This window comes from Phasianus colchicus, chromosome 25, assembly GCF_987193195.1.
Source record: "Phasianus colchicus chromosome 25, bPhaCol1.hap1.1, whole genome shotgun sequence".
Classification (NCBI taxonomy): domain Eukaryota; kingdom Metazoa; phylum Chordata; class Aves; order Galliformes; family Phasianidae; genus Phasianus; species Phasianus colchicus.
Window position 1 is genome coordinate 5,886,056 of NC_143460.1, and position 13,829 is coordinate 5,899,884.

General features: G+C 56.5%; 1 protein-coding gene across 6 annotated transcripts in view; it reads right to left on the bottom strand.

Annotated features, from left to right (window-relative positions):
- Window positions 1–1,861: 1,861 nt before the first annotated feature.
- KIF21B (kinesin family member 21B) overlaps window positions 1,862–13,829 on the bottom strand; it is a 32,351-nt gene continuing 20,383 nt past the window's right edge. For 2 of the 6 annotated variants that reach the window (XR_016459827.1, XR_016459826.1), the window contains exons 28-36: window positions 13,249–13,287; window positions 11,431–11,567; window positions 10,971–11,151; window positions 10,015–10,179; window positions 9,404–9,521; window positions 7,602–7,772; window positions 7,044–7,243; window positions 6,405–6,674; window positions 1,862–5,855 (exon numbers count right to left, since the gene is read on the bottom strand). Coding sequence is in view for 2 of the 6 variants with exons in the window: in XM_031608544.2 (XP_031464404.1) it covers window positions 5,801–5,855; window positions 7,044–7,243; window positions 7,602–7,772; window positions 9,404–9,521; window positions 10,015–10,179; window positions 10,971–11,151; window positions 11,431–11,567; window positions 13,249–13,287 (1,066 nt within the window). In the remaining 4 variants the exon portion in view is untranslated. The remainder of the gene's footprint in view (window positions 5,856–6,404; window positions 6,675–7,043; window positions 7,244–7,601; window positions 7,773–9,403; window positions 9,522–10,014; window positions 10,180–10,970; window positions 11,152–11,430; window positions 11,568–13,248; window positions 13,288–13,829) is intronic. The other 4 variants (XR_016459829.1, XR_016459828.1, XM_031608544.2 and 1 more) reach the window with 3 other exon arrangements.

The window sequence follows — 13,829 nt, forward strand, 5'->3', positions numbered from 1 at the left end:
GTACACGCAGGGCAGGACTGAGGGATGCATGTGGGGAATTACCTTCTGCCCAGCCCCCAGCAGCTGTATTTGGGACCCAGGCTGGATGTGCTCCTGCTGGGTTCAGCCCTGTGCTGGCAGTTGGGATCTTTGCCCTGGGATGCACCCAAGCCTCCATCCTGGCACCCACCTGCCTGGTGCTGCCCTTGCCACATCTGAGTGCTGGGATGAGGGGGGACCCCAGCAGGCTCTCCCTGCTACTCACTTCAAACCAGTGTGCGAGGTATGATGGCGACAGAGCGGGGTAAATATGAGAGCCCTCCTCCAGCCCAGCGAGGGCAGGTGGCTGCGTGCCCATCCCTCATGTCACGTCACCCTGCCCTGCTGTGCCATGTCGTGGCCCTGGGCAGCAGGGCCAGAGTGCGACCCAGGAGGCACTGAGCCACGCGAGCTGAGCACCTGCCCAGCTTCATTCCTGCAGGCACAGTCACGAGTGCTGGGCGCTGCCAGTCCCTTTTGTTTCCCAGGCACAGCATCCTGGTGCCTGGCAGCTGCCCCAGCATCGTGGCCAGGTGGCACCAATGGAACGCTGAGCTGCAGTACTGGTGGGCACAGAGCAACCTGTCCTGAACCTACCTGCACAAATTCCCTGCTGCAAACATTCTGACCAGTTTGACTCTTTCCTCTATTCCTCCTGGCCTCAAGATTTCAGCAAGGCCACAGTGGGGGTGAGACAGAGCACCTGCAGCAGGGTCACGGCTCTGCGGGGTCCTGCAGGGAGCACAGCGTGCTGTCAGCCTGGCCTTTGTGTCGTGCTGGGGTGACAAAGAAGCGTCCACGAGTTTGGGGTGAGCTGCCGACACGATGCCAGCGAGGTGTGCGGGTGACAGCAGGCAGGAGATCGATGTCCCTGCTGTCACCTGCCCTGCTGGGAGAAGCTGAGCCCGCAGTGCCCCACATTTGTGACCCACTGACGCCACAACCCCGGCGTGGGGCACTGCGCGGTGCCAACATCGTCACTCTGCGGGCACTGCAGCGCGGCCACAGCTCAGGGGGCCCCAGAACGGGTGGGGACGGAGGGAGGCACCTCGCAACATCCCCGCAAAAGGCCCCGCACCACCGCCGCCCGCCGTCCCCGCACCGCAGCCCGCGCTGCCACCTGGCGGCGGTCCCCGCACCACGGCCGGGGGGTTGGGGGCGGGGGGTTCCAGCAGCCGGGCTGCCCCCAGGGCGGGGCAAACGCGGTGGCACTTAGAATTGGACGGAGCAGCCGGAAGGGTCCCATCAGGGCTGACCTGAAGTTAAAGCAACGCATTCGGGGCGTTGTCCAAATGCCACTCGGACACTGACGGGCTCAGGGCATCCACCACCCCCCGCAGGGTCCGTGCCAGCGTTGGACCACCCCCATGTGTGGTAACACGTGTAGTAAAGACGTGTTTCCCAGCCCCGTCCGAGCCCTCCCTCGCATCCATCATCAGTTAGGAACAGCTCTGTGCCATTCCCCTGCTTGGGAAGCCACAACGAGCAATGGGACAGATTCTCAGCGCATTTCCTGCAGCTCGGACAACCCGGGGATCCTCAGCCTCTCATACAGGATGTACCTCCCAGCCCTTACCAGCTTTGTTGCCGCCTCGGGTTGCTTTCAAGGACCTTTCCGTAGGGTGGAGCGCCCCAAAATGCATTTTGCCCATATTGCCCGGGCACAGCGCCGGCTCACTGAGCCCAGGCAGCAGCTCAGGCACATCCCAGAGGCACGGGACACCCCTGCAGTCCCTGAGGGCCCGGTTCCCATGTGGTCACTTCCTCACAGCTCCCAGGGCACGGCCAGAAGGACAGGATGCGCACCAGGACGGGCGGCTTCCAGCTCTGTTCTTCCCCATAACAGTCATCACTGCTTTGTCTCTTCCTTTCAGTACGCTTTATTTGTGAAGACAAAGAGGCAAGGAACAAACACATCCATTGGGAAAAAATCCAAACAAACGTACATCATGAGACTGAAATAAGTTACACTATTTACAGGAACACATCGAGGTATAAAATATTTGTACACACCTTGTTCTCTGACAAACCCAGACCGCAGCGCTGGGCTGCGCCACCCAGCAGAGACAAAAAAAAGCCTTCACAAACAGGAGTTGGCCTCTGTACAACAGCTCCGAGCAAGAAAAGGCACCTGCTGCTGTGCCAGTTGTGCAGCGGGATGGGCTGATGGAGCAGGCGGTGCAGCGCAGGGAGCACAGAGCAGGGTGGCTGTGGGATGCGGAGCAGTGAGCAGATAAAGGGGCAGAGCTGCTCCACTGGGAATGTGGACAAAGCCCCGGAGCGGCAGGCAGGCAAAGGGCGATGCTTTGCTGGGGACAAGGCCTGGGGGGAGTGGGACTGTGCTGGGATCCCTCCCAGCTGGAGTGGGAGCACCACAGGGTGTGAGCCCTGCGGGACCGGCTGGGTGATGCTGCCTGCAGGATGGAGCGAAGCAGCAGTGAGCACGCGGCAAGGCAAGGGGACAAGTGACAAGTGCTCTGTGGGATCGTACCTGGACCCCATCCAGCGCAGGATGGGAGGGCACCCTGGGAGCAGAATGCCGACACAGGGAGCCCAAAGCAGCTGTGCTTGGAGGTGCTGGGGAGGAACAACGTACCCTTGTGCTTCTCGCAGCTGGCTGGGCTGGGGACAGCCCTACAGCCTTGTCTTTTGTGCTGGGAAAGCTGCAGCTCCCTGGGGGGGGCTCACAGTGGTTTGGGGGCCTGAAAATTTGGGCTTCTGAGTCAACTCCATCCCTTCTGTGCAAAGCTCAGCTCCAGGCAGTGCTGCGCCCTCAGCAGAGTGTGAAGCTGGCCCCCATGTGCTGGGAGGAGGAGATTCAGGAGCAAAAGGCAGAGCCTAGGAACAAAAAGTCCCCCACCTCTCAGCAAGGGAAGGAGCTCCCAGGACAGCAGCTATCATCCCCATGCTTGGCACAAACAAAGGCACCGAGGGAGAAGCAAAACGAGGTGCAGAGAGGCTCAGAGACCACAAAAAAGCAGTGCAAGTCCTGAGCCCCAAAGAAGCACCCAGCACAGTGCGAAAGGACGGACCCCATCTGCACCCCAGCCCTTAACCTTCACCCTCTGTGTCCAAAACCCACAGTCCCAGCCGGGGCCTGCAGGCACTGCACCCTGGGGCCTGGAACAGATGGCAAAATGGGCAAGTGCCTGCCCACAGGCAGAGGCAGGGCAGCCAGCAGCAAGGGAAGGAGCTGAAGGACCAGAGGCCAAGGGGCCACACTTGCTGGACTTCAGGTGGGGTGGGACTTTGTGCTTTAGCATTCGGGGGACCTGCCCCCCCCCAGTCTGACAGCATGGCTCAGAGCTGCCCCCCCACAGCTCCCAGTGCTGGGGAGCAGGGCAGAGCCCCGTGCCAGCTTCCTAGGGCTGTCCAGTGCCTGGGACAGGATCTAGATTGAACTACGTTTTGGGGACAACAACTCTAACAGCACCTTTGAGATTCAGTTCATCTCAGACTGCCTCCATCTCGGGCAGAGGCTGTTACAGCACCAGCTGCCTGCTGCTACCACATCACAGCAGGTTCTGGAACACAGGGACTAGGACCAGCCCATTCCAATAACGTGCCCTGCATAGCATTGCCCAGACAAGAAGAGCTTCTTTGCACCCACAGCAAATATCTGTGGGAGCAGAGGCAGGAACACAGGCTGAGCTCAGCCCTACAGAAGGACCCTTCCGTCCTTCAGAGGAACCACCACCCTCAGGCTGCACATCAACCCAATGCCTAAGAGCAAAAGCACAGAGCCCTGTGCCGAGCAACAGGAGGAAACAGGAGGGGCTCAGAAACACAGCAAGGTGCAGTGAGGCTGTGCATCTTTGGGACAAACTCAAGTGTCAAATCCATAACAGCAATGGCCAAAGGAATGCAAACAAACAAAAACCCCTCAAGCTCCCCAGCCCACCCCCAAATGAAATCAATGACAACAGCACCCAGCTTGCACCATGAGGTAGCTAAACCAAATCAACACCCCCCCAAAAAAATTCACTCTTCCACATGGGAAATACCTACCCACACAGGTACTTAGACACCAATGCCTATGGTACACCCAGCTACAGTCACACAAATGCAGACACACACATCCCAGTGAACAATAACAGGCTGAGAGGGCAGCACTGCCTCCACCGCCCAGTGCTGTGCGTCACGGGGCAGCTGTGGGGCCTCTGAGCCTTTCTGCCCACCCCCAGCCCCACAGCACAGGGCTCAGCTGTGACCCAGGAGCAGTCACCATCCTGTCCTGGGCAGGGTGACCCTGTGCACACCATCATGCCCTCCACCAGGGCGTGTAAACAGCATTTTCTTCCCTTCCCCTCCCCCCCACCCCCCGAACGATAAAATAAAGATTTCAAGTCAGTAGAGATGCTCCTGTTTCAAGGTGTGCAGAAATTCCCTCCTGCAGTGATTGGAACGAGGGCTGGTGACAAAAAAAACAGGGCTTCAGAAAACAGAAGGAAATTGGTCTGTGCTTTACGGGGCACATCCTGGAGCTCCTCCGAGATCCTAGCTCAGCACCAATGGGATCACACAGAGAAATCCTTCAGTCCGAGTTCAAATGTTGTTTCTTCAGTGACAAAAGTGAAGTGAGAGCACATAAGGTGAGAACACCACTCCCAGGGTCAACGCAGCTGTTCCCCCACAAGCCCAGCATGGGGCAGGGCAGGATGGAGTGGGGGATGCTCCAAGGGACCACAGGAGAGGTAGAAGAAAGCTCCAGTGTGAGACCAGGGCCTTGTCAGCCCCCTGACCAGAGAAAAGCAAGTGGGGCAGCTGGAGAGGCTGCATCCTCATTGACACTCCTGGGCTGAGCCTTCAGCCTTCTGAAGGGCTCCAGCTGTGCACAATCATTCTCTGTAGGATTATCCTTCAGGCGTGCAGCCATGGGGGGACTCGTGCAGGACCAGTGTCCAACCCATCTGAACTCTGCTCCTGGCACAACCATCTCCATCCTCACCCATCTGCAGCCGTAGCTGAGGGTGAGAAGCCCTTCCCTACCCCACCACAGAGCAAAGTGGGCACAAGGGGAAGAGCAGAGGGCCAGCAGAGTTTGCAGTCGGAATTCAGAGATGGCTGCAGGGAAGCACCGCGGGTTGGGCTGGAAGTGGAGCGATGGCACAGCAGGGAAGCTCAGGGTGAGCCAGGTCAGATGTGCAGCTCCAGCTGCTGCAGCCAGGTATGCTGAGGTTAGGGGACGATGGAAGTAACTGAAGGTCCTTCTGCAGATCCACTGCAGCACAGAGGACATCCCACAAGAAATGTCTCCAAAGGAAAAAAGAACAACCTGACCTCTGGTCCCGGCCAGAAGACTTCAAATAGCCTTGAGACTGTGGAACAGAGAAAGATTCCTGCAGGAACCAGCCTGGAGACAGCGGGGACAAAAACAGCAAATCCAGGCAGAGGCTGCTTGAAGCCACAGTGGCAGGAGGGAGCTGGGTGTCTCTGAACAGGAGCCAGGAAGCTCACCTGGACTCCAACCCCTCACAGACTTGGCAGGCAGCACAGTAGGGTGTGTGAGAAAAGAGATGAAGTCTTTCCTGGTCACTGAAAAACCACTGAGAAACTGCAGCAGGAGGCAAAGCGGAGCTGATGGTGCTTCATTGAGCTGCCTCTTCACGGGATCTGTCAGTGCTCAAGGATGGGACAAGATGGATCTCATCCACCCTGCTGGGTCAGGCACAAAAATCCCCATCCGTGGGCTGAGCTCCCATAGATGATGGGGTCTTGGTAGCAAGGGAGATGGACCCCAGCCTTCACCCTCCTGCCACATCTTCCAGTAGTTCTGCAGTTCCTAGTTGGAGCTGGTGGGTAACCTCCTCCCGCTCCAGAGCTTCACTGTCAGGTCGCTGAGAAACAAAACAAGAGATGGTGTGAGCCAGGAGCTTTGCATGCCTCAGACAGGCACTGCGAGCAGAAGCACCACCCACCCCCGCCCATGGCAGCATGCAGCCCACGAGGCTCCCAGGCTCTCTCTTGGCAGGAGGATGCTATGTCTGTCTGAGGAGCAGGCAGGCCCAATGGGGCTCAGCCTCCAGCTCACCCCACTGGCAGCAGCTGAGGACAAAGGCAAGCAGTGACCCGCAGGACCCCCACACCCCCTGCATCGGCTCTGCCTACAGCTCAAAGTGGTGGTGGGGTAGAGAATTTGGTCTCCCCAGGGCATGGGTTGGTTGGCAGGGGGCTGCCGACTCCCCCCCACCATCCATGCAAGGGTGAGGGCAGGACGCAGCTGCCACAGATGTGGGCACTGGGCAAGAGGTTAAAAAAAGAAAAAGAAAAAGAAAAAAAAGGAAATAAAACTCCGTGGGGGAACGAGTGGTATGGCTGGGACAAAGGGGCAAGTCACCTCCAGTAAGGATTTATCAAGTGGGGGAAAACGCAAAAGAGTTTCATACCGTTAAGAAGCAGCTCAGACCAGAGAGAGAGAAAGAGAGAGAAAGAGAAAGAGAGAAGAACAAAAGCAAGCAACAGCAAGAAAGACAGAGGGAGGAGGAGATGGAGAGAGAGAAAAGGAAAGAAAAGACAGAAGAGTGCATGTGCAAGAGAGTCAGAAAGAGCAGGAGGGTCAAGGCAGACTAGTAGCACGGCCCTTTATGGCAAGGACGCGTCGTGGAAGGCAAGGGGTGAGCCCAGGCACGTAATTCCATAACTTTACCCGGCAGTCACTGTGGCACAGATGGGAGGTGGGGAGGAGGAGAGACAGAGAGAAACAGAAAAAGGAAGGGAGAAAAGGGACACGGTGGAAAAGAGGATATCAGAGTCTTGCTGCCAAATTGCTCCCCGAGAGCAGCAGGGGACGCCCAGCCCCAGGGAAGAGGGGCCCCTGCGTGGGGATATCCCAGAGAGCGGGCAGGGGACAGACTAAGATGAGATGAAGGCACGGAGGGACCAGAAAGCTGCAACCTCCCACCCTCTTCTCCCTCCAGGCTCCCTGCCCTGCTCAGTGCAAACCCACCCAGGCCCAGGGATGACAGGTCAACCCAGGGCTCTCCCACCTCCCGGGGGCTCTGGGGAGCATCAAGCCCAAGGCTCACCTGGAGGCAGTGAAGATGTGCTTGGAGTTGGTACAGATGGCGTTGATGGGGCTGTCGTGCCCCTTGATCTCCCCAACCGGGGTGAAGTTATCCACGTTCCACACTTTGATCACGCCTCCTCGGCAGGCACTCAGCACCATGGGGCGGCCAGGGATGAAGGCCAGGGCACAGACCCAGTCTTTGTGTGCATTTGGGATTTGCTGTAGGCATGGGGACAGAGCAGAGATCACAGTCAGCCTCACACACTCAGCTGCAGGGCTGCAGATCATCACTGCTGCCCCAGGGTCGATCCGAATCACCGAGCTGGACTCAAGACTCAGGGCCTGAATCCTATTTTCAGAGTAACACAGCAACTGATGCTGCAAGCCTGTGCCCAAGGGGAACTGGCAGTTCTGGGTGCCCTGCAGTGCACATCTATAGGCACAAATGCTGCCAGATCCCCAGGAACCGGTTGCCCTCCCAGGATAGGAGGACCCAGATGAGGTCCCTCAGCCTTTCCCCAGACCCACAGCAGCAATCCCGCTCTGCCCCACGTTACCCCTATGCTTCCCTCCTGACCTGGAGAAGTTCCTGCTGCTCCAGATCCCACTTTTTAATGCCGTTGTCCCTGGAGCCGCTGAAGAGGACGTCTCCTTGGATGGCCAGGCACTCGATGCCATCGTAGTGAGGGGGCTCGAAGTTGTGAGTGGGGCCAACATTGCCCACCACACCCTCAGCAATCTCAAACACCTGGGGGGAAAACGGCAGCTGGGATCCCCCGGATGGCTCTGTTAATAGAGGTCAGCCCTCCTCGAAGAACTTGGCCACCACCCTCCATTCCCGAGGCTCGGAGCACTCAGCACACAGAAAGCAGATCCGCTGAAAGCAGGGTTGTGTTTAAATAGCTCTGCTTGGGTGGGTGGTTACAGTGATCCACACATGCATCACCACGGGCACAGAGGGAGTCTGTGTCATAGCTGGGAATTGTTCTCCTGGGTTCCAAGTCAGTATCTCAGGCACTTACTTACTCCTTACACCTATTCTTTGCAATGGAACTATCAATTAATTCTACAAATGCCTACCGACTTCCTACAATAGTGGAGAACTCTCCTGCCAGCACTGCTCAAGGATGTCATAAAAGGGAAATTCAATTCAGAGATGCCATCTGAACTCAGTTACAATTACTACCTTCCTCATTTCTTCTGATGATTCTCTCCTGCCCTGTGCATTACTTGCATGTGCAGGACTGTGCTGCAAGCACATTCCAGTCAATGTTAATGTCTTAACACTAAAATCCTAAAGTAACCTGTGTCTGTGTCTAACACCAACACAAAACTTAAGGCTTTAAGTGTCTAACACTAAAATCCTAACGTAATCCACTTACAACACTAAGACAAAACTACAGGCTGGAACGAGCTACAGAATCAGGAAGTCCAGCACCAGCACACAGCTCTGCAGAACTGATCTCCAAGGAGGCCCTGTATTGCTTAGGAGGAGACTGAGCACTCCATCTCTTTCTTGCCCTGGACGGCTGTGCAATCACCGCTCCTGCTTCTCTTGGTGCCAGGCATGGAAGTCTCAGAGCTGAGTGAGCTCCAAGGGGCAGCAGTGCTCAGGGTGACTATTGTGACACCAGGAAGGTTCTGTGATGGCAGCTGCTCAGTGGGCTGCTTTTCTCTCCGGCAAACAAAATGGAACAAGGGAGCCATCCCCAGGAAAAGGGCTCTCAGCCTCCTTGACCCTCCTCCTCCTTCCACAAGGGAATATCTCAGGGCTGGGATACACAGCATATAATGCTGGAGAGGGGAGGAAGTGTTGGCAGTTTTGGGGGATGAGGTCTCACCAGGCACCCTGCCACCGTTGGGAGAGCCCCTATTCTGCTACATTTTACCCATTGTGAGCTTTCACACATCTTCACAATGCTAAGAAGAGTGGAATCCTGCCACCCCCCCACCTCACCACCCCTCCCCACTCCTCTGATGCCAGCTCCAATTCAAACCTACCAAGAGCCAGAAAAATAAAATAAAATAAAACTTAAAATAACATAAAATGAAGGTGTGATCTTTTACTGTTCTGGAGCTGCAAATGAGCAGGTGCAAATCATCTGTAACAGGAGGGAGGATTGAGCAGAACAGGACAAACTGCTCAGCTGAGTCAGATGTGACATCCAAGCATGAGCCACAGAGTCGAAGGAGCGAGAGATGCAAACCCCCATCTCCAAAGCTGTATTTGTATCACAAATAAAATAAGATTTGGGGTGAGAAGATGCACAAAAAGCCAGATGCAGAACAGGGAAAATCAGAAATCTGGGCAAGGAGGAGAGAAGAGGTTTCAGGGGGGTGACGACATCTGGGCTCTGCCCAGCAGCCACAGGAGAGTACCTTGACGTAGTGATCTTTGGAGCCCGTCACCACCAGGTCATGGTTGCTTGCCGTCTGGTTTACCGTGAGACACATCACAGGCCCAATGTGGCCACTCAGCTTTCCAACTGGCTGCAGCCTGCAACCAGTGACAAGGTCAGCCAGCCCCTTCCCAGCAGCACAGCTCCTTCAGGGCCCTCCCCCAGCACAAACCCACTGCCCTCACCGCACCCCCGACAGAGGAAGGTCCTTTTGGGGACGCTGCCATCAGAGGTACCCTGCTTCACAGCAATGCTGAGGGACGAAGGCAGCTTTGGGGCCATCTGCAGAGCCCAGGCTGCAGTGAGGGCTCAGGATCAGTGGCACGGCCTGGGGACATTGCTGTTCATCCCCTATTTCTTCTCTCTTCTCACAGATGGAACCTACAGCTCAAGTAGCCCCATTGCTGCTCATCACCCCTTGGGTCCCAAAACAGGGACTAGGAAAGGTGTATGGAAGGGTTCTGAAAGCCCTCATTTCAGGCAGCTTCCACAGCTAAGAAGATTTTCCCTTTCCTTACAGGAGTCTTTTCAGATGGACACTGTCCACACAGAATCATAGGTTGTCCTGCCTGCCTCTGTGCTGCCCCTCACCTGCTCAGCTCCCAGATGCGGACGGAGTTACCGGTGGCAGCATAGAGGGTGGTGCCAGTGGGGTTGAGAGCGATCTGGTTGATCTGGTGCTCCCCCTGCACACTGGTCACAGTGCGGGTGGTTGTCCCAGCACACGCATCCCCAGAGATCACCTGGCCAGAAGACCTAGAGCAGGGAGGGAGGGAGGAGAAAGGATGATCAGAGACCAGGTCAGAGCCTCCGAGGCCCCAATGAGGAACCAAAGGGGTTGTTGGCTCTCAGCTGGTCCCACGCTGGGAATGGCCCTGCAGGTATCATCAGCTGTCTGGCCATGGGACCAGGAACACCTCCACCTCCCAGACCAGTGCTCTGCTTGGGGTGGAGCCAAGGATGTCAGGTGTGTGCATTACACAGAGCATCCTTCCTAGTTCCCACTTGGTGCTGCTCCTTTCTCAGTCCTCCTGCAGGAAGAGCTGGATTACTTACTGCTGGCAGCTCACACTGGGAGGCAGATATTTGGCCTCCCCATCACAAGGAGAGGTAGGAAGGAGAAAGACCTCGAGGCACAGAAATGAGCTGGTAACACTGGTCTGCCATGCTCTTTGAGTGCATGGTTCGTTCGAATCCTAGACTCTCCCTTAGAGACCCACGTTTTCCACTGCAAAGCCTGCGATGTACTCAGCTGCAATGCTGTTCGGGTCTGGGCCCCTTCTGCAGAGCTGCTGGTGCTCTTGGCCACCCCCAAGAAGGGTTGAAATCCTCCTCAAGGCCCCTTCCTTTGAGCCTTTGCTGCAGAGGGTCCTCACAGATTCCCCTCCAAGATCTCCCTAAGCCTTCCTGTTTCCTACAGCTGTAGGTACTGGTACTAAAGCAGCTGGGCTCTGTTTCCATCCTGTGGGACCCCAGGAATTTTGAGACCATCTTCTGCAAAGCCAGAGGTGCCCACAGTGCCCACAGCCACCCTTCCCACCACGTACGTGAGGGTGCGGATGCAGCGGGCTGAGTCCCGGATGTCCCACACTTTGATGTACGATGTGGACACGGTGAACACCAACCCCGTATGGCTGCAGTACTTGATGGAAACGACATTATTTGGGTGACCCTTGAGGGAAGCAATTTCCTGACCCGTCACCAAGTTCCACATCTTACAGCTCCGGTCTGTAGGAAGAAGAACACGTCGGAGAGCGTCAGGCCGGGGAGATCCTCCACGGCATGGAGGCACCAACCCCTTCCCCAGCACTGCCTCCCACCACCCACAGCTCCTTTCCAGAGGAACGCAGCCAACCTGCTCCAGCACGTGGACATCAGAGGGCAGGGCAGGAGAGCAGCCCAGGAGGAACCATCCCCACAAAAGCGCCCACCGATTCCCCATGCCAACCCGCTCCCATAGTGCATAAAAAGCCAGCAACCCCCACACCTTCTCTGTCCTCCACATACCTTTGGAGCCAGTGAAAAGCAGTTCATCGGTGGCATCCAGGCAGAGCACAGGCTTGGTGTGTCCTTCTGCCACAGACACGCACTGCAGCGGGGCTGTCCGCGCGTTCTTGGTGCCACCCACTGGATTAATGATGCCCCTTGCATGGGAAAGAAAGAACAAGTGTGGTGGGGTAGGTGTGTGGAAAGGCACAGCACTACAAGGTCCTGCAGGCATGGGAAAGCACGAGGTGCCTCACCCCAAACATCTTCCACTGCCTGGCAGAGCAATGGGCCCCTCTGTCTGAACTCAGGCACATCTGAGCAAACATCTTCATGGAAAACCTGGGAATCTCCCCATGAGCAGCCCCTGCCTAACGGCTCTGCCCAGGGGACACAGACTGTGAGACACGGTGGTCATGGCCTCTGCTCTGCTGCTGAGCAACTCGAGCCTGGGCAGCACTGAGATGAATCAGGAGACTCAGCTCATTGGGCCTCAGCTCAGTTTAGGACAAGCTGCACTTTCTCCATCCTGACGCTGTGCTAGGAATGTTTCATTATGGTGGCAGCTCCTTCGAGCCTGCCAGCCAGCCTGTGGCTGGTAGCGTTTGGAAACAGAGTCGTACTCCTTTTAAGACCATAAGGATGACAGAGAGCAGCACTGGCATCTGTACCCGGCATCCCTGTGCCCAATGCTGGCCCAGGGCAGGAGAGGATCTATCCCTGCCAAACCTTCTTCCAAGGGACGCCTGCAGGCACGCACAGCTCATCCCTTTGGGCACAGCATCTGCCAATCACCTCCACATCAGAGTGTTCAAAGCACTGAGGTCCAACAGCCCCACAGCTGCAGTCCTGACGTTTAAGGCCAGCAGCAGCTCTTCCCTGCTGGCATCCCAAGCACTGCCAGGGGCTCTGAGCTATGCTAAATCTTTTCTTATGAGTAGGGAAAACAAGGCAGGAGGCTGGAGAAGGGCAGGCCCAGGGCCACATAAGGCTCGCATTAGTCAGAAGGATGAATGTAAGCTCATTAATTCGGGTTTGGAAGTTGGACATGTGCGATCTCTTTCTCAATTAGCAGCTGTGCTCACAAATTAAGCAGCTCTCCTCTGACCCCTAGTGTTTCTACTGGTCTTGAGGTGACACTGAGACCAAACGGAAATCCTGGCTCCCCAGGGTGAGACGTGATCAGAGCAAACAGCTCAAGGTGACGAAGCACACACACGTCTGGTGCCGTATCTCCACTATCATCTGCAGCAGAGGTGCTCCTAAAGGCAGGGAGAAGGTTGTCCTCACACTGGGGATCCTCTCTACTGCACTGGGACAAACCTTCACCCCTGTGCTGAGCTCTGCACAGCAGTGACTTGGCTTCTGGGGCAAAGAGCTCTGTCCACCCAGAACCCAGCGCTGCAGAGATACAGCCCAGCATGGGGAACACCTGCACGTATTTCCCTGGAAGATGCTTGCAAGAAGAACACACTGACAGTGTCCAGTGTTGCTCACCCCAGCATCACAGTCCTGCTGGAGAGCCAGGGATGGGACAGGACATGTTGACAAGAGCCCAGAGATGGCACAGAGCATGCTGTCTCTGCAAAGCAGCCCATGTCTGCAGGCAAGCCCAGTGCCTGGCTTCCAAAGGCTGAGCAGAGCAGGAACGGTTCAAACTCACAACCAGGGGGACACTGTCAGGGACTGTCGGTGGCGTGCCAAGAGGGGACAGCACACACAAGCTGGGAGATGGGCAAAGCAGCAAGGCACAGGTGGAGCATGCAGGGACAAGGGAGAGCAAACTCGTGAGACAGAGAAAAGAAGAGGAAGGGATAATAAATAGAAAGTTGTCTATACCTCAGCACCTCCGAGACAGAGGAATCGCTGTCATCAGACCTAGGGGCAGAAAATTAGCAGGATTATGGGAGAGAAAACCCAGACTAGAAGAGGCAGCAGGGGAGTCAGAGTGGAGGATTGTTATTGCATCCAAGCCAGGGGAGGACACGGAGAAAGAGGAGAGAGGGAAAAGAGAAGCACACACAGAGAACAGAGGAAAGGGCAGAGGAGCAGCAGGAACGTGAGGGTCAGACAGCAGATCTCCGTCAGGACACATCCGCGCTGCAAGCAGTGCTCCAAGGTGAGGACAGCTGCCCAACCTGCGTCTGTGGGCAGTGCCACTCCATCAGCTCCTGCAAACCCCCACCCTGCCTCACTCCATCCTGCTTCACATCTTCCAGTGGTCCCAGCCTGGCACTGCACTGCTTAGCCAAAGCCCAGGACTGGCAGCTCCTGCAAGCAGCTCAGAGGGAAGCACACCAGACAGGGCAGGAGTCCAGCTGGGCACAGCATCTAGCTGCTCTTGCAGAGGAGCACTAAGGAAAAGCAGTGCCAGGAGGGTGGCATGAGACACCCCGGGTGCTGCACTCCAGTACCCCACT